Source organism: Sceloporus occidentalis, unplaced genomic scaffold (genome assembly GCF_023333645.1).
Source record: "Sceloporus occidentalis isolate IW3139 unplaced genomic scaffold, rSceOcc1.0.p SCAF_3, whole genome shotgun sequence".
NCBI classification, from domain to species: domain Eukaryota; kingdom Metazoa; phylum Chordata; class Lepidosauria; order Squamata; family Phrynosomatidae; genus Sceloporus; species Sceloporus occidentalis.
Window position 1 is genome coordinate 7,287,131 of NW_028316983.1, and position 23,335 is coordinate 7,310,465.

At 41.6% G+C, this 23,335-nt stretch overlaps 1 protein-coding gene and 1 long non-coding RNA gene across 4 annotated transcripts in view; one reads left to right on the forward strand and one right to left on the reverse strand.

Moving 5' to 3' along the window:
- ZNF512B (zinc finger protein 512B) overlaps positions 1 to 23,335 on the reverse strand; it is a 96,175-nt gene that overhangs the window by 18,293 nt on the left and 54,547 nt on the right. For all 3 annotated transcript variants that reach the window (XM_089513563.1, XM_089513565.1, XM_089513566.1), the window contains exons 9-15: positions 21,948 to 22,072; positions 19,676 to 19,768; positions 18,747 to 18,848; positions 15,829 to 15,999; positions 13,543 to 13,734; positions 11,552 to 11,653; positions 6,939 to 7,001 (exon numbers count right to left, since the gene is read on the reverse strand). In XM_089513563.1, the coding sequence (XP_089369689.1) occupies positions 6,939 to 7,001; positions 11,552 to 11,653; positions 13,543 to 13,734; positions 15,829 to 15,999; positions 18,747 to 18,848; positions 19,676 to 19,768; positions 21,948 to 22,072 (848 nt within the window). The remainder of the gene's footprint in view (positions 1 to 6,938; positions 7,002 to 11,551; positions 11,654 to 13,542; positions 13,735 to 15,828; positions 16,000 to 18,746; positions 18,849 to 19,675; positions 19,769 to 21,947; positions 22,073 to 23,335) is intronic.
- LOC149315517 (uncharacterized) lies at positions 9,358 to 11,664 on the forward strand. Its single transcript, XR_016280375.1, has 3 exons — positions 9,358 to 9,459; positions 10,408 to 10,466; positions 11,601 to 11,664. It is a non-coding gene; the product is annotated as an uncharacterized LOC149315517 (long non-coding RNA).

Sequence of the window (23,335 nt, forward strand, 5' to 3'; positions counted from 1 at the left end):
TAAAAGGTCTGCTTTAACTATGATAGTGATGATGATGATGATGATGGTGACGGTGATATTGATATCAGCCAGCTTCTGAGGCCCAAATGTCCTCCATTTTGATCATGCCTAACAAACATGCATTTATATTAACTTTTAAAAAAATCATTAAATTTTTTCGCATGTCCTCCATTTTTTAAAAAATGTGTCCTACATTTGAAAATGTCCTATATTATTTAATTATTTATTTTTTGGCTTCGGCCCCCCAGTTGTCTGAGGGACAGCAACCTGGCCCCCGGCTCAAAAAGGTTGCCTACCCCTGATATAAATAAATAAAGCAGTATTATATCCCTCCATAACATCTTAACTCAGAACAACATCAAGAACATTGTAACAAAATGCATGCCTTTGACTAACACCACCATATTTTTACCTGTAAGATTTTTAATACTTTTGACTTGATGAAGAAGCCAGTGGAGCTTCAATGGCTTGAGTACGTGTGTGTTGTGTACCTTCAAATAATTTCCAATTTATGGTGACAAACCTATCATGGGGTTTTCTTGGCAGTATTTGTTTAGGGGATGTTTGCCATTGACATCTTTTGAGGCTGAGAGTGTGACATGCCCAAGGTCACCTAGTGGGTTTCATGGCTGAGCTGGGAATCAAACCCTGGTCTCCAGAGTCATAGTCCACTATGCATGCTTAAACCACTACACCACACTAGGTTGTGACATGTATTTTATGCATTTTGGTGGGCCCAATACAATTATCACTGTTTTGTGGATTTTGGATGTTATTGTACTTTGCTCAATGGCAAACATGGTTACCCCTGGATATATAAATTTAATAGTAAATTAGGCTCCAAAGGCTCTACTAAAAAGCCATGTTTTGACCATCAGACTAATTGGACCTCCAAGGGGAGGATCATTACACAACTGAGGTGCCACAGCAGAGAAGGTCTTCTCTCACTGAGAGTTCCTGCATAGCAGGGGGTTGGACTGGATGGCCCTTGTGGTCTCTTCCAGCTCTATGATTCATGTCCTCTTACAATGCATCACACCTGTTGATGGGACTCCAAGGAGGGCCTCTCTACTAGACCTCCACAGACATATATAAGGAGAAGTGTGCCTTCAGGTATTGATGTCCGAAGGTGTTTAGGGCTTTAAATATCACCAGCACCTTGGAACTTGACTGAAAGCGAATTAGTCAGCCCTTCATATCCACGGATTTAACCATCCATGTCTTGAAAATGTTCCAACAAGATATAAATGCCAGAAAGCACACCTTAATTTTGCTATTTTATATAAGAGATATCATTTCACCACACGATTATATTTAATAGGATTTGAACACCTATGGATTTTGGTATCCACGGAGGTCGAGGAACCCAGCTCTAACGGATACCAAGGCCCCACTGTAACAGAGTTTTAGGGCAGTTGGTATATTTTGGTGACTATTCATCTCAAATATTGGTACAAAAAGGATAACCTATGATTAATAACAATAATAACAACCCTACAACCATTATTTTATATTCAATACTGCTAGAAAAGGAAGACTCACAGGAGTCAGCAGTTTCATTGCACATAAGATATGTCTACAAGCCGCAAAGCGTTGCTCTAATTTATGACCACCATCTGATCAATAATGCTTTCGTAATTTCTCTTTTAGGTTGTTGAACACCTAATTAAAAGGCTGGATTCCCATTACAACTGACCTTGTGAAAAATGAGCTGCCTCACTCTACTGCCAGGAGTGTATGATCGATTCTTTATTGACAAGAATGTGATGTATGTGCTCCCAAAGGGAATGGAACTGAGGGGCACACTTCAAGAACTGTTCTGCAACTGGATCTGGACTATCCAGCTGAACCAGGCAGGTATATAATGGATGAAATGCAGTTTCACCCAATTTTCAAAAAATGGTGGGCGACAGTACTGAGTTGTGAATAATCTTTGTGCATCTCCGGGCAGGATGCACACCAGCAGTTAACAGGATGAGAGTTACTTGATTTTCAACAGATTTTTAGCTATGTTTTTTTTTTAATTTGGAGGAATGAGTGGTGCCAACATGATGCTTCAGCAGTGATTTTGAGAATTTGGGGGTAATGTTGTTGTTATGTGCCTTCCAGTCATTTCCAACTTATGGCAACTCTAATGAAAGCCTATCACAGGCTTTTCTGGGGCTGAGATTGTGTAACTTGCCCCAGGTCACCCCATGGCTTTTCATGGCTGAGCGGGGAATTGAGCCCTGATAATAATAAATAATAAATAAAACTTTTATTTGTACCCCACTTTTCTGTAAAAGAACAATCAAAGTGACTAACATAGTTAAAACATCCAACATACAATACTTATTACATATATTATTACAAAATTCCTCCCTTAAAACAGAATTAAACAATTAGAATTAAAAAAAAAAGCTATTAACAACCATATAAACAATGGACAGAGTGGTAGTATGATATAAGATCTGAAGGAGTGATCATTCTATAGCCGAGTGCTTTTATTCAGGAAAGGCCTGCCGGAAGAGATCTGTTTTGCTGGAAGAGATCTGTTTTTTAAAGCTATCTAAGCTGGTGATTTGACAGATCTCATCTGGCAAGCCATTCCACAGTCTGGCAGCAGTTGCAGAAAAGGTCCTCTGGAAGGTTGCAGGTTATCTGGTCTTTAAAGGCTGAAATAAATTCCTGCCAGAGGACCTGAGTGTGCGGGATGGATTATATGGAAGTAGGAGATCCCTTAAATAGGTTGGACCCAGGTCATGTAGGGCTTGACCAACACCTTGTACAGAATCCAGAAACCAATAGGCAGTCAGTGGAGTGATTTCAATATTGGTGTTATGTGGTCACTCCTCGTTGTTCCAGTGACCAGCCTGGCTGCCATATTCTGTACTAATTGAAGTTTCCAGGTTAAGCACAAGGATAGCCCCATGTAGAACACATTGCAGAAATCTCCAGAGTCCTAGTCCTAGACTCAAACCACTACAGCATCCTGGCTCTCTTTTGGGGTAACCCCCCCAAAAAATGAGTGCATCCTCTGCAAAATGGGGGCCGGAGAGCTTTATACAGGCTGCACTTTCCTCAATCCCTAACACAATATCTGGCATTTTCTGGGTGATTATAAAATGAACAAGCAGTGAGATGAAATTCTGAGATATTGATTTTCAGCTTGAATTTTGCAGGAAGGCACACCCAGAATTTGGTGTGGCAGGGGGAAGAGATTTGGGGAAACACATTTTACCAGGTGACTGAGCAGCTGTTCTGATTTCTTTTCTCTGGGGTATTTTCATTCTAAGCTCTTCATGGTAACTGCCTGCCTCTTAGTCTTTCTCAGAAAGCCCCACAAAGATTTCTTGTCCTAGAAAACTTCTAGGGATATTTCTAGTGAAGAACGATGAAGCCAGCCCAGAAAATGTAACCAATTTGACACCCATTCTACAGTGTAGTTAATTGCTGCTTATCACTCCAATTTTTAAAAAGTAACTCCTTACATCTCTCTTGGTTAAAACAGATTAAAATAGTTTTTTTTTAAAAAAAGTTACTTAACCTTCCAAACCACCAGAATGCTACAAGGTGTTGGCCTGTGGTACATATTCCACCTAAGTGGTGAGGCCACCCCACCACTACAAAAGTAACTTTAGTTGCTGTGACACCCCAAAAGGAGTGAAGTGACCTCTTACTATATCATGATAATCAAGTATCTTAATTCCTAGCTTGGTATAGTTAGACTTTGGAGTCTGGAGACCAGGGCTCACTTCCCCACTTGGCCATGAAACCCACTGAATGACCTTTAGAAACTCACAGACTCTCAGCTTCAGGGGATGGCAATGGTAAACCTTCTCTGATCAAATCTTGCCAAGAAAACACCATGAAAGGTTTGCCTTAAGGTTGTCATAGTTTGGAAACAACTTGAAGGCACATGACAACAACAAGTATGAATATAATAATAATAATACTGTTTATTTATAGCCCGCTTTTCCAAAAGAGATCAAAGCGGGTTACAACAAGAGCACAAAACAATGTACAATTTACAACAGTATCCATATCATAAAAACACACGAAACTACACCAAATTTAAAACACGATTTAAAAACACGATAAAAAAAATTGCAAACATTAAAACCACAACAAAAACTAGCTTAAAAGTGCCAGTGTAATGGGGGGAGAACAGATGTCACAACGCATGGGGGAAAGCCTGTTGGAAGAGGTAGGTCTTCAGCTTCTTCCTAAACAGGTCAAGGGAGGTAGCTGAGCGGAGCTCGCCGGGAAGAGAGTTCCAAAACTGCGGGGCCGAGATGGAAAATGCCCTCTGTGCAGTCGAGATGTACTTCGTATTAGGAACCCTCAACAATTGCTTCCCGGTCGATCTGAGAGTGCGGGGCGGATTATATGGGGAGAGGCAGTCCTCCAAGTACCCTGGGCCCAAGCCATTTAGGGCTTTATAGGTAATAACCAACACCTTGTATTGGGCCCGGAAGCGAATGGGCAGCCAATGAAGATCTTGCAGAATGGGTGTTATGTGGCTAGTCCTGGGGCATCCAGTGACTAACCTAGCTGCCATATTCTGCACTAATTGAAGCTTCCGGGTTTGGTACAAGAGTTGCCCCATGTAGAGCGCATTACAGAAATCCAACCGAGAGGTTACCAGAGCATGTACCACTGTTTCAAGGTCCTCCTGGCCCAGGAAGGGTCACAGCTGGCGTATCAGCCGAAGCTGATAACAAGTGCTCCTGACTGTTGCATCCACCTGAGATGTAAGGTGGAGCGACGAGTCCAGAAGCACCCCCAGACTGCGAACTGAGTCCTTCAGGGGGAGCGTGACTATAAAGCAGAATATAAAGCAGCAGTGGGCATCTACATGAGACCAAGAGACCAATCTTCCACCCCAACAACATGTGAACTGTACCCCCACACAAACACACTGAAATACCCTGTTTTTCCTCTGTTTTGCCTTCAAAACGGTGACTGGAAGTGATGTTACCTCACTTTCTGTTGTCATTTTGAAGGAGAATTGGAAAGAAAAATGTTTGAGAGATGGGTTCTAAGGACATTTAGGGTGCAGAGGAGTTTGAAACCATCTATTTAAAGATTAGGAACAAAATCCTGATGATGAGAACTGTTTGACAGTTCAATATGCTGCCTCGAAGTGTGTTGGAGGTTTTTGAAGAGAGGTTGGATGGCTATCTGTCAGGAATGCTTGGATCGTGCATTCCTGTGTGGCAGAGGTCAGATACCCTTCAGATATCTTCCAACTCTAGGATTCTACAGTCAGCTCTCTACATTTGCAGATTTGACTTTTGCAGATTTGATTATGATTATTTGTGGATTCGATTAATATGCTCTCTCTAGGAATCTCTAGGTCCTCCAGTGCAACTCTGCCAGAAGTTGACCAGAGAGTTGCACTGAAGGGCCGAGAGATTCCTAGAGAAAACAGTTCTCTAGGTATTTGTAGGTTCTCCATGATGATTCTATGATCAAACTCTGGCAGATGTTGACCACAAAGTTGCATTACTTGGAAATTCCTAAAGAGGTATTCTCTTAGATAAAAAGAATTGTGGGCTTTTTATTTGACATCAGTTCCAGCGAATGTGGAGGGACCGCTGTATTATTCTATGGCATGCAATGGGAAGGCTGTATGTTTTAACCAAACTTTTGTGCTTTATAGACCGCCCAAAAGGGCAGTCTGCTGTCGCCGCCCTTGTTTGCTGCGGGAGAGAGCCGCAGCGGACAAACCACATGGCTTCCCTGTGCAGCAAAAAGAAGCCCCCAAAAGCGGCTTCTTTTTCCGGCGCTGTTATGACACCGCAAGGCATAAATGGCGCATTTGCGTCATCAAGGCGCCGCGACGTGCGGACACTAGGCGTCCATCATGTCAAAATGGTGGCGCCCATGTGTATAGGGCGCCACCATTTTTATGCCTTCATTACGTGCGAGGGGCAAGGCGTGTCAGGAAGCACCACCCCTCGCACGTAATGACGGCGGCCAAAAGGCCCCGTCTATAGAGCGCCATTGTTTCAACTTTAACTTTTAAAAAAATATTAGTTGAAGGGGCTTAGGAAGATTGGTGGAGGGTTCAGAGCCTGCAAAAGTGGCATCCAGGGAGCACATTTGACCTACCTGCTGTACCTTCCCCATCCACAATGTAAAGCATACGTATAAAAGTTCTGGTCCTTAAAAAGGGACAACTGAGACCTCTTGTTGAGAAAATGGCAAAGTGCTCTTGAGATTTTTCATAATTTGAATTGTACTAGAGCTCCCCAGAGTAAGATTAAAATCAACCCATCAAAGATCTTTTTCGGTTATGGCCCCTTCATATTGGAATAATCTCCCAGAGGAGATACGGTGTATCCCTACATTAGAAATTTTTAAGAAGAAGCTAAAAACCTACCTTTTTCAATTGGCATACCCTTCCAATTCGTTATAAAGTATATATTATAGAAATTAAATCAAGCCCAAATTATGTTATGATTGATATTGTATGTTGCTAGATCGATAATATTTTTATAGATTGTTTTAACAAATTATTTTATATTATGGTAATTATATCTTAAATTGTAAATTGTAAATGTTTATACCGTTCTCTGTTTTATATTTTGTTGGAATCCCGCTTCGATCTTGGGAGAAGCGGGAAATATAAATAAAATGTTTATTATTATTATTATTATTATTATTATTATTATTACTACATAATCAAATAAAATATTTTTTTAAATAAATGCTAAAACACATGCAAGCAAACAAAAATGTACAAAAGAAAAAAGAAAAGTCCTAACATGAGAAAAATCTATGAGAAATGCGATCAAACTCTCAGATATCTTTTCTAGTGGGGTGAAAAGTTTTGAAATTATTTTTGTCTTCGCATTCAAGAATGAAATAAGTGAAGATTTATATCCCTTGCAAACAGAGACTGCTCCCAAGCTCTGAGCTAGCTGCTAGCATTAACCTTGGAATCGTCTTACCTTGTTGCAGTTGGCGAGATGGGCTTTCAGACCAGACACGCTGGAGTAGATGGCTGCGCAACACTGAAACAGAAAACCGAACAAAACAAGACAGCAAGACAGATGGTGAATAGGATATGTATTGATTAATTGTACTTCTCATCCTGCCTTCCTGTGCACCCCCACTGTGTTCAGAGTAGCTAAAAAAAGGAAAATAAACAAAATCAATGTTTTTTAAAAAGTCCAGTCTTCATAGATTTACCTGTTATCTCCCAGTGAGGACCATGCTAATCTTCTTCTAAACAAGTATAGGTTACTTGATTGCATGGCTGGGCACCTTGTTCCAACCTCAGAGCGAGTGACTCTTTCCAGATGCTGTGGGGCCAGATGGCAGAGTGGGACACACATGTGAAGAGCGACTGCCCCTAGAGTATTACAGCCTGTGCAGACACTGCCTAAATCGTCTCAGATAAGTCCAGAGTATCTTCCTATACACGCACCAATAAATCTAAAAACTCCACCTAGGTCAGAAGAGATTCATGGCTTCTGGATACTTGAATCAGATTTCTTACTTTGGGTATATCATGAGATGACATGACACACTGGAAAAGACCATGCTGGGAGGAAAGGAAGCTAGTAGGAAGATAGATTGCAGATGGAGTGACTCAGTCAAGGAAGCCACGGCTTTGCTTTTGCAAGACCTGCAAAGAACAGTTGATGACTGGGGCTCCTGATGGTCTGGCATTCATATGTTTAATTATCACTTTTATATGTTTTTAGTTGTACTGTGTTTTTAAACTGTAAGCCACTTTGAGTCCCAATTTTGGGGAGAAAGCGGGTTACTAATAAACAGCAACAACAACAACAACAACAACAGGTTTGCTGTTAGTTGAAGCAGATTTGACAGCAACTAACAACAAATTTTACTCTGGACCCAACAGGAAGTGACATGACTTATTGGAAAAAATAATAATTCTCAGCAAAATGGAAGAAAGTAGGAAAAGAGGAAGACCACATTACAGATGGATTGATTCAATCAAAGAAGCCATGATTCTGAGTGTGTGAGTTCTGAGACAGGCTGTTAATAACAGGGTCATTGGGAGGCCTTCTCATTCATATGTCACTGTAAGTCAAAAGCTGAATTGATGGTACGTAAGAACAATTGCACGAATACTGAACTTAGGATCTTGATCAAAACAGACAAAGCTCAAGTAGCACACAACCAACAGTTGTGAAAGATCTGAAAGACAAGTTCTCCCCAAATGAGCCTACCTGAATGTTATGATCTTTAGAGGATGGAATTCTCTTTGTCCCTATGGGATTCTCTTCCAAGAGAATCACTTGTCCTCCTCCTCTTGGCTCTTTTCACTAGCAGGTAAATACTTTCTTATTTAAATGGGCCTTTAGCTTTTAATTGGTTGGATTAGTGCAATGGTTGTGCTGGTTTTTAATTTATGTTTTGATGTGGTTTTGACTGGTCTAAAATAATGTTTTTAGGTAGACTGATGTTTAATGCTTTTTTAATTTTTATATTACAGATTGTTTTAGCTGATTTGTTTAAACACATTTTAATGTTTTAATGTGTAAGCAGCTTTGGATCAATATGGAGAAAAGTGGGATATAAATAAAGAAGGAAGGGGAAGGAAGGAAGGAAGGAAGGAAGGAAGGAAGGAAGGAAGGACAGAAAGAAAGACATCAAAGACACAGCCATCTTAGTTTACAAAATCAGTGTGCAAAGGGATCTTGTAGCACCTTTGAGACTAACTGAAATAAAAAAGTTAGTAGCATGAGCTTTCATAGACCTGAGTCTACTTGAGTATTAAATGCATCTAAGGAAGTACACTCAAGTCTATGAAAGCTCCTGCTACCAGCTTCTTTCTTTCAGTTAGTCTCAAAGTGCTACAACAAGATCCCTTTGCACACAGACAGACAAACTTGTGTACTGTTTCTTTTTGGGCTCAGCTGTCTACCTTTTCTGCTTTGGGAAGATGCCCTGAATCTCTGTGTCATCACAGAGTGCTTCCCACATTCCAGTCCCAAATGGATCTCCTTCCTCCAGCCCCCAGAAAGCTGAGAGGTGATCAAATTCCCAGCTAAGAAACAGAGCTTTGTTCACAGATGTCACACTTAGTGATGCCACCTGGATGAGCAGAGAGCTTGGGAAAGGTACTTTTTGGAAATGAAGCTTAAAATCTCCTAGCCAGCACTGCTTCTAGAATCAAGGATGGCTGCTGTTTTTGGAAAATATCTTTTCCAAGCTCTTCTGCCAGCAGCAATGTGAACAATGCTGCCTTTGCACTGCCAAATGCTGGCTAGAGACAACTAAGGGAAAGCTTGTGAACTTCCAGTTTTCATAGCAATTAAAAATTACAGCCATGGGAGGAGATGTGAGTGGCAGAATGCTTATTTGTATGTTTTTCATCTTGTGTGTCTTTTTTGATTCCTGGCAACACCATGGGTGTCTGACTTGCTGGAAAGATTAAATGGAAAATCCATTGAAAGGACTGGGACTCCCAAGCGTGCAAAAAACAGCTAATCAGAAGTACGTACATGCAGACAAAAGTGCTTGATTTGAATAAGCAGCTCCTCTAATTGCATAGCCCCCCTCCATTTAAATGTCTATGCCCCCTTTTGCTTAATTAGAATGTTTGCATGCAATTGCTGCTCAAAAGCATGTTGCTTCAGAGTGAGGAAGGAGGCCTGCAGCTCCCTATGAGCCTTCAGAGCAACCTGAAATAGCTCTGGAGCAAATAGGATTCCTCCTAGTTACCTTTTTGTTGGACTTTGGTGTGTGCCTTCAAATCATCTCTGACTTATGGAGACCCTAAGGCGAACCTATCACAGGGTTTTCTTGGCAGGTTTCCTCAGAGGGGGATTTCCATTGCCATCTGAAGTTGAGAGAGTGCGACTTGCCCAAGGTCACCCAGTAGGTTTCCATGGGGTTTGAACCTTGGTCTCCAAAGTCACAGTCCAACACTCAAAGCACAATGCCACACTGCTGGACTACAGCTCCCCCAAACTCCAAGGCACTAGCTGTGCCACCTGGGGGATTTGAGGAGTTGTGGCCCAAATAACTAACTTTCCTGAGCTTGATCACTCACTGAGGATAGAGCAACCAATGCAGCCCCGGGGAACCTCAGATATCACAGACAATTTACTTTTTTTCACTTTGGTTTGCTTGCCTTTCTGAGCTAATATGCACCCCAAAAGTTGCATTCTACCCCTTTCCCTAAGCCTTCTGGGTGGGGAAGGTGGTGGTTGATACAAACTGTGTCGCCATAACAAGGTAAAATGGTGGTGCCAATCCCACCTGCCCCTTCTGTTGACCTTGTCTGGCATGACTATGCTGATGAGAAATTTAGTAGCTTTTTCCCCAGCAGTCTGGCACCCAGGGATGCTGCTGCCTTGTTGGATACAGTGTAGAGATGGAAAGAAATGCCCCCCCCCCCCAATATTCATATAATATGGAAAAAACCCCACATTTCTTAAGTTTCAGGAAACCCTGATGAGAAGAATCCTGGACTGATGAGAATCTTCGCAATTCAGGAGGTATTCTACACAAAATTTGTATACAGTATTTTTCTACAGAAAACAGCATTTTCTGTTTTCTGGGTAGGAAGCAGAAAACAGAAAATGATTTCTGCACAGCATCCTCATTTTCTGCACAGCTGCCTTCTCCACCAACATACTCTCTGTAAATTTTGCATAGACTATATTTCACTAATTTTGTAGCACCTGCACTACAGAATAATGCAGGTTGACACTGCTTTAACTGCCACAGCTCAATGCTATCAAATTCTGGGATTCTGTCAAATATTTAGCTTTCTCTATTGGAGAGTGCTGGTGCCACAACAAGCCACAAATCCCAGGTTCCACAGCATGGTGACATGGCAGTTAAAGCAGTGTCAAGCTACATTATTTCTGCAGTACAGACACAGCCCAAGTCCCAACTGTGGAGAGTCTTCAAAAACTGCACAGCTTTTGAGAACTTTCTTGCAGTGGGAAGAAAATTGCTTAGCTTCGAGGTCCAATTTGTACCACACCCTGGAAAACCTTTTGGGTTTAAAATTTCCAGGATCATCAACTAAAGTGATGAATTAAAGCCTTCAAGTAAGGTTCTCCATCTACAAGTTTGAGTGTGTCACCAGCAGACATTTTGGTTGAGGGATTCTGGAAGTTATAGTCCAAAAGGGTGATTTTTTCAAGTTCTTAGGGGTTTTTACACCTAAAAGGCAATGCTGCCAGAGGAGAGTTATCTTATTCCACTGAAACAGGCTTCCCAGTTACCTAAATGCACCATATTCTGGTAAACTACAACTTCAAAATCCTGAAAGGATTTCAGATTACAATTCCTAGATTGTCAACAGAAAGAAGCTGCAAATTCTGGACCTAGTAAGTGTAGCCTTGACAGTGACAGTGTGAACTCTCTTTTAGAGACTGATGCAACATAATCTGATAAAGCATCAAATGCAAAGACGTCCGAAGAAATAACTTTTAACATCCAATCTTCTTCACTTTATTCATGCCCATAAATGCCCTCTGGCTGATTCACACATTCCCTGAATCTCCACATAGAAAATATAACATGGAAAGTATTCCTTAAATCTGATTCACACAAAGAAGAAGACACTTACATTATTAGGGCAGTTGATGTGACCTTTTTCCTTCACTTCATTCTTCCAGGTCTCCAGAAGCCTTGGATTCAACTTCGGAAGCCCAGGACGGGTATAATTTAGCTATCAAAGAGAAATAATGTTGTTATTGTATATTTCAGTTTGTTTCCAATCAATAGTTTCCCTGTCAGCACTCCCATGTAAAGCTCCAATCCCATTTTCTGCACCCTCAACCAAGGCCATATTAGCAATGATTCAGCCAATAATAATGTTCCAGGCCTCTCACTGGAAAGGGCCCTGGGGTTGAAAGAAAAAAGGGGAGGAAGTTTGCATCTCCCACTGGGTTATCAGCATCTCCACCTTCAGTAACTGAGTACAAACACATGAGATCACTGGTGTTTCAGGGCTGAAGATGAGTTCAGCTATGAATATTTCTGTGCTACTCTCTTTGTACTTAGCCAGTGCAGTGACTGAGTAATGGACTGAGGGTGTGTCCTCTTAGTAGAAATAATGCAGTTTGACACCACTTTAAGTGTTATAGCTTCATCCTATGGAATCCTGAGATTCTAGCCTTCTCTGCCAAAAAGTGCTGGAGCCTCAGATGTCCAGAGGAGGGCAACAAAAATGGTGAAAGGTCTGGAAACCATGCCCTATGAGGAGCAGCTTAGGGAGCTGGGTATGTTTAGCTTGGAGAAGAGAAGGTTAAGAGGTGATGTATGTTTTATGCCTTCAAGTCATTTCTGATTGTATTTTATTTAATGGTATTTGAAGAGGTGTCATATTGAGGATGGAGCAAGCTTATTTTCTGCTGCTCTAGAGACTAGAATATGGAGCAATGGATTCAAGCTCCAGGAAAAGGGATTCCACCTCAATATTAGAAAGATCTTCCTGATGGTAAGAGCTGTTCAGCAGTGGAACACACTGCCTTATAAATAAATAATAATAAAAAACCTTTAATTTATATCCCGCTTTTTGTTACCACAAGCAAAGTGGCGTACAACCTTTAAAAAATACAATATATACAATCCCCCCCTTAAAAAAGGATTAAACAATTCTATCCATTAAAATTACAAACGATTAAATCTAAAAACAATAATACAAAATGGAGTATGATGGAGCCTCCTTCTTTGGAAGTTTTTAAACAGAAGTTGGATGGCCATCCGTCGGGAGTGCTTGGATACTGTCTTCCTGCATAGCAGGGGATTGGACTGAATGGCCCTTGTGGTCTCTTCCAACTCTTGTATTCTATGATGCTATGAAAACTACAAATCCCAGAATCATGTAGAATGGAACCATGGAAGTTAAACTGCATTATTTCTACAGTGTAGATGCACCCTAGGACTCTAGAGATCAGGGTTCAAATCCCCACTCAGCCATGGAAACCCAATGGGTAACCTTGCTGAATTCATAGTCTCACAGCCACAGAGGCAGGCAATTACAAAACTCCTCTAAATAAAGAAAATCCGGAACAGGGTTGCCATAAGCTGGACTTGACTTGAAACTACATACAACAACTATTGTGCTTTTATTTAATATACAGTTGTCCCTCCACATTCGCTGTCGTTAGGGGTGAAGGACCTCTGTGAATGTGGAAAAACCGCAAATAAAAAACTATTCTTTTTTATCTGAGAGAACACCTCTTTAGGAATCTCCAGGTCCTCCACTGCAACTCTATGATCAATATCTGTCAAACATTGACCAGAGAATCATGTTGGAGGACCTAGAAATGCCTAGAAAAGTGTTTTATCTAGAAACATCTAGATTCTCCAGCACAACTCTATGGTCAACTTCCAGCAGAGTTGCGTTGGAGCAGCTAGAGATAACATATTAATGAAATCTGCAAATACTCAAATCCTCCAAAGTCAAAGCCACAAATGTGGAGGGCCAGCTGTACTGTTTGTTTGTTTCCTACACTTGCACTCTTAGATTCTGGAGCTCTTTCAGGATCCAAAACACTAGGATCCTTAATTCAACCTTGTTTCTACCAAAATAAATCAGAAGTACTCACTCACCCGCTTTGTTTCAGGGACCAGGTCATCTTTCATCCTCCTTTTGGTCCAATCCTTAGCCAGCTCATCTTCTGCTATCTCCTGCAAGTGGAAGACAGCAACTTGGGCGGAGGTGCGCCTGATCCTTCCACTTGGAGTCCTCTCAAAATCTTCAGTGGGGTTGGCTTCAGGTTTTATCTCATGCTGTTCAGGAGGCTGAGAAGACAAGAGAACGGGGTTGGAATGAGTTACCAGAAGAAAGACAGAAGTGGTGGTGACTGCAGACAATTAAGTACAGTCTTCCGCATCAGCAGTTTTAAGGGTCAATATGAAAGACCTTGGATTGTACACCAAGCACTAACAGAGGTAATTAACCAGAACATGGTTCAACCACAGAAGTTAGTCTCTCATTTGATTTTCATTTAATTTCAAATGTGGGCCTCACTTTCGCACAAAGAGAAGAAAATGTAAGCCACGATTAGCTCACAGTATCTGGTTCATCCTAAATCCTAAATCCCAAATCTATACTTTCCTTCAATAAGCTACCAAGATCAGGATGCTCGGCCCCCTTCTCTACTGGGAAATGTGTTCCATTTCCACATTAGATCTGCCATTAGCTGCTGTGGAAGAGAGTATTGCATACATTCTGTTTCTTGTTATGCTGCAAATGTTGTTAAAGTGTTTCAGTTCAATGCTCAGTTTTAATACGATAGCTCATTCAATTGCTTTTAATTGTTCTCTCAATTTATAACTGCTCGGTTTTAGCTGTACTTTTGTTTTAATTCATGTTTCTTAGCTGCCTTAGATCCAGCACTGGGAGTAAGACTAAATAAATAAATAGATTACGCATATGCAAATATTTTAAAATCCCCCAAAATCCAAAATTCAAAACACTTCTAGTCCCAAACATTTTGGATAAGGGAGACTCAACCTGTACTGCTATTGCGAAACAAAAATAGAATTCAATTGGCTCAAGAGCAAATCAAGACTCAATTTTCAGTAGAAGTCAAAATGACTAAATTGTAGCTATCTTACTTTGGACACATCATGAGATAACATGATTTGATGGAAAAGATAATAATGTCTGGTAACACTGGAGGTGGTGGGAAAAGAAGAAGATCACATTACAAGTGAAGTAACTTAGGCTTCATCCGCACTGCAGAAATAATCCAGTTTGACACCACTTCAACTGCCATTGTTCAATGCTGCAGAATTCTGGGAATTGTAGTTTTGTAAGATACTTAGCCCTATGTGTCAGAGAGCTCTGGTGTCACAACAAGCTAAATTCCAAGAATTCCATAACACTGGGCCTTGGCAATTAAAATGGTGATTAGTTTAGCATAGAAAGGTGCAGCTTTCATCACAGAAGTCAGAGGCAAGACCTGAGCAGGCTGCTAATAGCTATGTCTCTTGGATGGCTCTTACTCACAGAGTAGCTATAAGTCAAGTGCAATTTGACAGCATATAACAGCAGCAGCAGCAAATCAAGCCTGAACTTGCATCAGAAGTCAAAATGAAAAAAACAAACAAAAACAAAACCCTGAGGCTAACTTATTTTGGACATATCATGGGAGGACACAATGCATTAAGGTGAAGGCAGTAGAAAAAGAGGAAGACCACACTACAGATGGATTCACTCAACTAAGGAAGTCATGGCCCTGAGTTTGCAAAACCTGAGCTGAGGAAGGCACTATAAGTTAAAAATGAGCTTGACAGCCTGTAACAACAAGTAACCACTTTCCTCAGCCCTGCGGCATGTAATATTCACCTAAATGTATGTTTGCTAGTTGTGTACTCCCCATGTCAGTCTTTAAACTCTTTTCATCACTTGCTGCAGAAATGTGTGCTACGGTTAGAAATACACATCTGTTACACCCTAGAATTAAATATGCAAATCAAGTAAGTTTATGTGAGTTGGCAATTTACATGCATACTAATAATGCTTTGGCATTTTATTGCCAGCATTGTTTATAGTACAGTATGGATGCAGAATTTAATATTCCCAATACATAATGAAGGCAGACATTGGGTTTGGCATGGCCTCATCTTTTGTCTTCCATGCTCTTCTTCATGTGAAACCATCTCACCCCATAAGGATGCTGTGTAAGTGCAAAAATGGTACAAACTATTAAGTCTTGGCAAAATAGAAATTTCTTTTTAGTACTACAACTGCCAGTATCCTTCAGCTAGCATGGTCAATGGCAACAGGATTTTGGGCAGTGTAGTCCCCAAAAAACTACCTTCCCAAGCTCAAGATCAATAAAATAGTTGGGAGGAGGACAGGCTCAGGAGCAGAAACTTTAAACTCACCACAGAAGGATGCTCAGACCTCACGTGATAGTCATGCCCAGCTTTTGACTTATAAGTCTTTCCACAATGTGGGCAGGTGAACACTGGCTTCTCAACTTCGGATGGCTGCTTCCCACACCGTTTCTGATGGTATTGGTAGCCCATAAGACTGGAGAAGGTAGCCACACAGCCCTGAAATAAAATAGAAGTTTGTTGTAGAATACTGTGGCACCCCCTTTCTTGGCAAATTTTCCAAGAAAACCCCATGATAGGGTTGCTTTAGGGTCACCATAAGTCAAAAATTGTTGTTGTGTGCCTCCAAAACATCAACAAGCTACTAAAATAACACAACTTTATTGGGAACAATGGAATCCCCCACTTTTAGTCACCCTCAAGCAGGAGGTATGGAATAAAATCTGAATAAAAGGAAGGTTCATTCCCCTCCCGAATGCACATGATGTTCCTGATCCAGATCAGGAGTTGCACACACAGGGATAACTGAAAAGAGATTATGGAGTGTTACAAACTACATACTGTATATTTAATAATGTGGAAAAATTAGCTCTAACAGGCTAGAAAGAGTTGTTTTGAAGGAATCTAGTGCCAGCTCTCTCTCTCTCTCTCTCTCTCTGGAGAGTACATTGCACAGTGAGGAGCTGCCTGTGATCATGAAGACCCATTTTCAGTATATTATTAATAATAATGATAGTTGAGGCCAACTTCACACAGAGTCCCAGCAGGCAGGCTGTACGTTTAGCAGCGCTTGGCGGTGAGCCCAGGGATTACCCAAAATGCTTTGGCACCTCAGGCAGAGATGCCAAGCAGCAGTTATAAACAATACTACACATATTTGCTTTTCCAATTTACCCCCCTATGCTTCCTCCATGTATATCAGGACACCACTATTAGCTCTCCCCAAACCCCTCCTTGATCTTAACAATAGGGCTGCCAGGTTGGATAGGGAATAGGGGTCCCGTAGTTTTATTCCTTCTCAGATGGTGGAGCAAGAGGAGCCACTTTAACTGCCATGGCTCAATGCTATGGAATCCTGGGATTTGTAGTTTGTTGGGGCACCAGAGCTGTCAGAGAAGGTTAAATACCACCCCAAACGACAAATCCCAGAATTCCATAGCATTGAGCCAAGGCAGTTAAAACAGCGTCAAGCTGCATTATTTCTGCAGTGCAGATGCAGCCGAGGTATTGTAAGCTACTATGTGGCACCTGTCCTCCCTCACTTTCTATGTTCCAACTTTGGAGCGTGTCCAAAGGAGGGCGACTAAAATGGTGAAGGGTCTGGAAACTTTGCCCTATGAGGAACGCCTTAGGGAACTGGGGATGTTTAGCCTGGAGAAAAGAAGGTTAAGAGGTGATATGATAGCTCTGTTTAAATATTTGAAGGGATGTCATATTGAGGAGGGAGCAAGCTTGTTTTCTGCTGCTCCAGAGACTAGGACCCGGAGCAATGGATGCAAGCTGCAGGAAAAGAGATTCCACCTCAACATTAGGAGGAACTTCCTAACAGTAAGGGCTGTTCGACAGTGGAACACACTTCCTCGGAGTGTAGTGGAGTCTCCCTCCTTGGAGGTCTTCAAATGGAGGCTGGATGGCCATCTGTCGGAGTTGCTTAGATTTGGATTTCCTGCATGGCAGGGGGTTGGACTGGATGGCCCTTGTGGTCTCTTCCAACTCTATGATTCTATGATTCTACTTTCAGGGGAGAGAGTGTGTAGGAGTGTTTAATTCTCAGTTCTCATTTCAGTGTCTCTGTACCCTGTCCTCAGTCTCCACTGGCAAGCTGATAGCTGTGTTGAAAGGGGACTGCTGTCTGAAAGTTGATGTAAGAGAGAACAGGTACCTTCCTCCAGTTGACGGACCCTTATGGTACCTTGTCTTGCTCCATGATCTGTTCAGGATTTAACTTACAGATGCCCCATTCCATAAAAGACCTGGCAACCCTACTTCACAACCACCCTGTAGGGTAGGTAGGTTTAGAGATGGTGACTGGCCCAAGGCATCCAGTGAGAGCTTCATGTCCAAATCAGGATTTGAGTTCAGGTGTGTTCAGTTCTGCTCTAGCAAGTATACAAAAGCATATACTGTTGAAAATACAGTATAAGAATATTAATTCCAAAAACAAACCTTTATTTTACCATTTTATATTTGGGACACCATTTGACTATCCATTGTATTTAATGGGACTTGAACATCCATAGATTTTGGTATCCATGGGGAGTCCTGGAATCAAACTTCAGCAGATACCAAGGGCCTACTGTACACCCATCCAAGAGTAGGGCATGCCATGGTGCCACAGCAAACAATGCTCTCTCCTACCTTTCCACATGATTTTCACTGGGGTGACATAGAAACAGGTCCATTTAAGAGACCTCAGTCTTTGGGTAGGCGTGTATAAAAAGAGGCTCTCTTTTAAGCATTGAAGAGCATTGAAGAGATTCCAAGGGCCATCCAGTCCAACCCTACTCTGCCATGCAAGAAGACACAATCAAAGCACTTCCAACAGATGGCCATCCAGCCTTTCCTTAAAAACTTCCAAAGAAGGAGACTCTGTCACACTCTGAGGCAGCAGCGTATTCCATTGTCGAACAGCTCTAACCATTAGGAGGTTCTTCCTAATGTTTTGGTGGAATCTCTTTTTCTGCATTTGCATCCATTGCTCTGTGTCCTAGTCTCTGGAGCTGCAAAAAACAAGCTTGCTCCATCCTCAATATGACACCCCTTCAAATAGTTAAGCATGGCCATAATGTCACTTCTTAACTTTTTCTTCTCAAGGCTAAACATATCCAGCTCCCTAAGGCACTCCTCATAACCTGTGGCTTCCAGACCTTTCAGCATTTTGATCACCTTCCTCTGGACATGCTCCATCTTGTCAACACTGCTAATGAACCCAGTGGAAACAGTAGTAAAAGAGCAAAAACAAATACCTCATTGGGGCATTTGAGTTTTCCCATCTGCTTTAGCACTTTCCTCAGCCTCTCCCGTTCTTCATGTTCAGACAGAGGACCAGCAGCTTCCACAGGAGTAGGCTGGAAAGAAGGAACCAAGACAGGCTGCTGAGTTATCTATTCACTTGGACCACCCCAGGACCAATTTCTACTTCCTAAACATCTGCACTCAGGAAACCTAGCATCCTGGTGTACGTAACTCATGAGAAAACCCAATGGACTTGAAATCTCTCTGGGTCACTTTCAATACAGCTTTTTTGCTTTTGCAAGGTATGGGGCAAGATGGAGCCCTAGTGTTTATTTTTTTATTTTTCCCTATTTTGGGGAGGGGGATGGCTTGGGGACCTTTGGCAAGCTCCAGAGGTGGCCCTGAGGTCACGTGAGACTTGGACTAAATGGAGTTATCATTTTATTTCTGACAAAGTACCTTTTTAGCGTGTAGCCAGAAAGGCACTAGATGAATGTCAAAAGTACAGAAAACATCAGAGGCCAGTACAGAATCTTTTTTCCTGATATTCTGACACTTTCCATTTTTTTAAAAAAAAAATGCAAGCAGCTTCCTAGTTTTCATAGGCTTGCACCAAAGCATGTGGCTGATACATAGTAAGACTTGACAGGTCAGAGGGATTTCCAGACTTGGCTAGGGAGAAGGGGGCATGGCATCTGTGCCTTGCACATCTCCTTGGCACAAGAGAAGGCCAAATGTAACTTGCAAAAATAAAACTTGCAAAATAAGAGATTATTCAAATATGCTAGATGCACACACAGTTGCAAAATCCAGCTTTTTCATTCAGAATGTTACCATGGGGTAGAATATTGTTATTACTGGCAGATGATGCTGATTTGGGACTATTGATGGTGATAGATGATGTTTAACACAGCAGTTACCCAGGGACTTGTTCCCTTACTTTGTTGACATGTTCTGCCATGGTGTGATAATTCAATCCCGCTTTGGACTTGAACTGCTTCTTGCAATGCTGGCATTTCAAGGCATCCTGCAGCTGAAAAAAAGCACATGGGGGAGAATCAACTCATGTATTTCAAATGCAGAAGCTTCAGGATTGACATTATCAGCATTTTGGAAGGGGGTATTTATAAACATAAAGAGTAGAAGGAGGACACTGAAATCAGAAAATGGGAAAGCACATGAGGGCAATGAGACACTCACATATTCATCCCTGCTAGTCTCCCCAAAATCATGCACTAGCATGAAGGTGTGTACTTAACAACACAGAGAACTAGGAAAAGTTACTATTTTAAAACCGCAACTCCTCATTAGGAAAGTGCATTGGTTCTGAAGCATTTCATGAAATTAAAAACAGAATTTAAAAAATTCTTCTCTCTGAACTAGCCAAAGCAGAACTTTGAAAAGTTGCTTTTTTGAATTATTGTTACCCAAATAAGACTAGAACTCCTGTAGCCTTCACAGCAAGCATGGTCAGCATGTAGCCTTTGTGCTATAACTCTCATTGGGCATGCTTGCTGAAGGATTATAGGAATTGTAGTCCAAAAAGTAAAATTTTCAAGCTCTGAATCAAAGTACCTTCCTTTCATTGCCTTTGATTAGACAGGTATGGGGAAAGCAGGGGAATTTCTGTCTAGTGCTATCTGGAATATCCAGCTAACTGGTTTAAGGGAGAAATAGATCCTGTGTGGAATTGGCCTCAACTCATAAAGACAGTCTGCATTTGAACCAGAGAGTTGGCCCTGCATCTTGAGGACAGGTTGCTGTGAGGAAAAGAGGAAACCACTTTATTTGGCTGGTATAGATGAGTCCTAAGACACAGGACATTAGGGTTCAAATCCCTGGCTGGCCATGGAAACCCAGTGGGATCCCTTGGGCTAAAGAGTCTCTATTTTAAGCTCAGGGGAATACAAGGCAACCCCCCCTCCCCCAGAACGAATCTTGCCAATAAGCCCTCATGATAAATCTAAGTTGATATAAAGGCACATAAAAACAATGATGACCCAGCAGTCCAAAAAACAGGTTCCAGATGAAACTAAGCCTCAACTCTTACTAGAAGCTAAAATGGGCAAAGTGAGCTGATCATACTTTGGACATATCACAAGACAACATCTCTCTTTAAAAAAGGCAAAAATGCTCATTAAAGTGGAAGGCAGTAGGAAAAGAAGATCACATCACAAGTGGATAGACTTAGGCTGCATTCACACTACAAAATAGAGTTATTTTCGTGATGTTCACACTCTCCCTGATTGCACTTGGTGCTGTTTGTGTGTGTGTGTGTGTGTGTGGGAACACCCACTTAACCCAGTGCATTTGGCATCGGGTCCCTTAGTGTGTCCTTTATTCGGTGCCTCAATGATCCGGATCTTTGGTAGTGTAATTGTGCTACTGGATTGAACCAGGTTATGCAAGATCATTCCAAGAAATGGAGGCGCCTCTATTTTGGAATGACCTAGCACCAATGTGAATGTTGACCAGTGTTTAAATGCTTTGGAGAGATTCGATTGCGGTAAACATAGTGGGAACAGTGACCCAATAGTGATGTGGTATTGTGTCATAGAGAAGATCTGGATCTCCTTGGGACAAAAAGGTGAGTGTGAATGCACCCTTAATCAAGGAAGCCATGGTCTTTGTTTTCAAGGCCATAAGCCAGGCTGTGCACAACCACAGCTTTTGGAGGTTTCTCACTGACAGAATCACTATAAGTGGAAGCCAACTTATTGGCACATAACAACAACATCAGTGTCCCAAAACAGGTTCTGCTCTTCTGGGAGAGGTACAGAATATTTCACTTTACTGTCAGAGTCAAAATATTACTGATAAGGGCCAATATTCTGTATCAGCTACTTAGTGAAGTAGCCGTACTTAACTAAGTAACCTCATCTTGCCCAACTCCCCTAAGCCATGCCTGAATCACTGGAAGAATGGATCTCCTTATCCTCCATGCAACTGATGACCAGTAAATTAGGTTGTGAAGAGATTTATGACTTAGTCAATAGTGTATTGATTTAATCAAAATTGTGGCTAAGTTGTAAGGAATGGGACCTTGCCCTACCACCCTTTATTCCCGTCTCAGTCTACTTGCTGCTGCTGGAGAGGATCATGTTTATAACTTCACAGTTTCAAGAGCTGAGGAAGGGAGCAGGGAGAAAGCTTGCTTCCTCTCCCCTTTTCTTTAAACATCTAATCATGAAAGGGAATAGTGCAATTCCTACTTTCTGGCAGACTTCCATGTGCTTCTTGAGGCCGAGGATGGTCTTCCGGGTGATCATGTTGCAAGTGGGGCAGGCGACCTCTCCCTTCTCACTGATCGTTCGTTGCCAATGTTCCTCTGGGCTCACTAGAGGAAGGGAAAAGACCATCAGTAGATTCAAGGGGAAAAAGGAGCCAAGCATGGGGTGCAGCCCAGCTGATTTTTGAACCCAGAGCTAAATGTGGTTTGCTCCAGTGCAAAACCTCCAAAAGTTACTGTTTGTGAAAACAACTCCCACAGTGCCTCAGCTAATGGGGGATTCTGGGAGCTGTAGTCCAAACAGCAAGGCCTTATAAAACTCCCACATGTCTCATATCTGCTCCAGAGAGCCAGTGTGTTATAGTGGTTAAAGCGTTAAGTCTAGGATTTAGGAAGACACAAATTCAAATCTCTATTCAGTTATGAAACTTACTGGATGATCATAGACTCATGGAATCAAAGGGTGCATTTGTATTGTAGAAATAATGCAACATGACACCACTTTAATTGCCACGACTTCATCCTACAGAACCCTGGGATTTGTAATTTTGTAAGGCACCAGCACTCTGACAGAAAAGACTAAAGACCTTGTAAAACTATAACTCTCAGGATTCCATAGGAGGGAGCTACAACACTTGAAGTGGTGTCAAACTGCATTATTTCTACTGTATAGATGCACCCTAGTTAACAGTTCTATAGCACAAGGCTCTTTGAACAAATACAGGAAGCCAAATGATTTATGCCAATTATGGGAGCCATGTGTTTTTATCAAAAGGACACAACATGAGATGGAGGGGCAGCAAAAAGAGATTCTCACAAGCAAAATAAAGGATTGGCTTTGTTCCCATGGCAGCTTAGCAAGACGAGGCTGAAGCCAGGCCTGTTGAGTTGTTTATTGGACCAGTCTCTCATTTAATCACAGCTTGGAAAAACTGGGAAACACGGAATGAGTGGGAAGAGTTTACAGCTGTGTTTATTTGGAATAGCCTGCCTTACTCAAGCCAGTAATAGAGCCTGATGGGTATCTATCTATCTATCTATCTATCTATCTATCTATCTATCTGATATATATATACTGTCTTTCTCCCTGTGTAGAACCCAAGAGGGCCTACAGCATTTTACAAAAACAAAATGCAGTGAAAACATCTTTAATGCAAAGTATTTGCTATAGATACCCTTGGAGTGCATCTACATTGTAGAAATGATACAGCTTGACACCACTTTAACTGCCATGGCTTCATCCTAAAGAATCTTGAAATTTGCAGTTTTGTGAGGCAGCACACTCTTGGCAGAGAAGGCTAAAGACATTGAAAAACTACAAATCCAAGGATTCTACAGAATGAAGCTACACCACTTAAAGTGGTGTCGAAT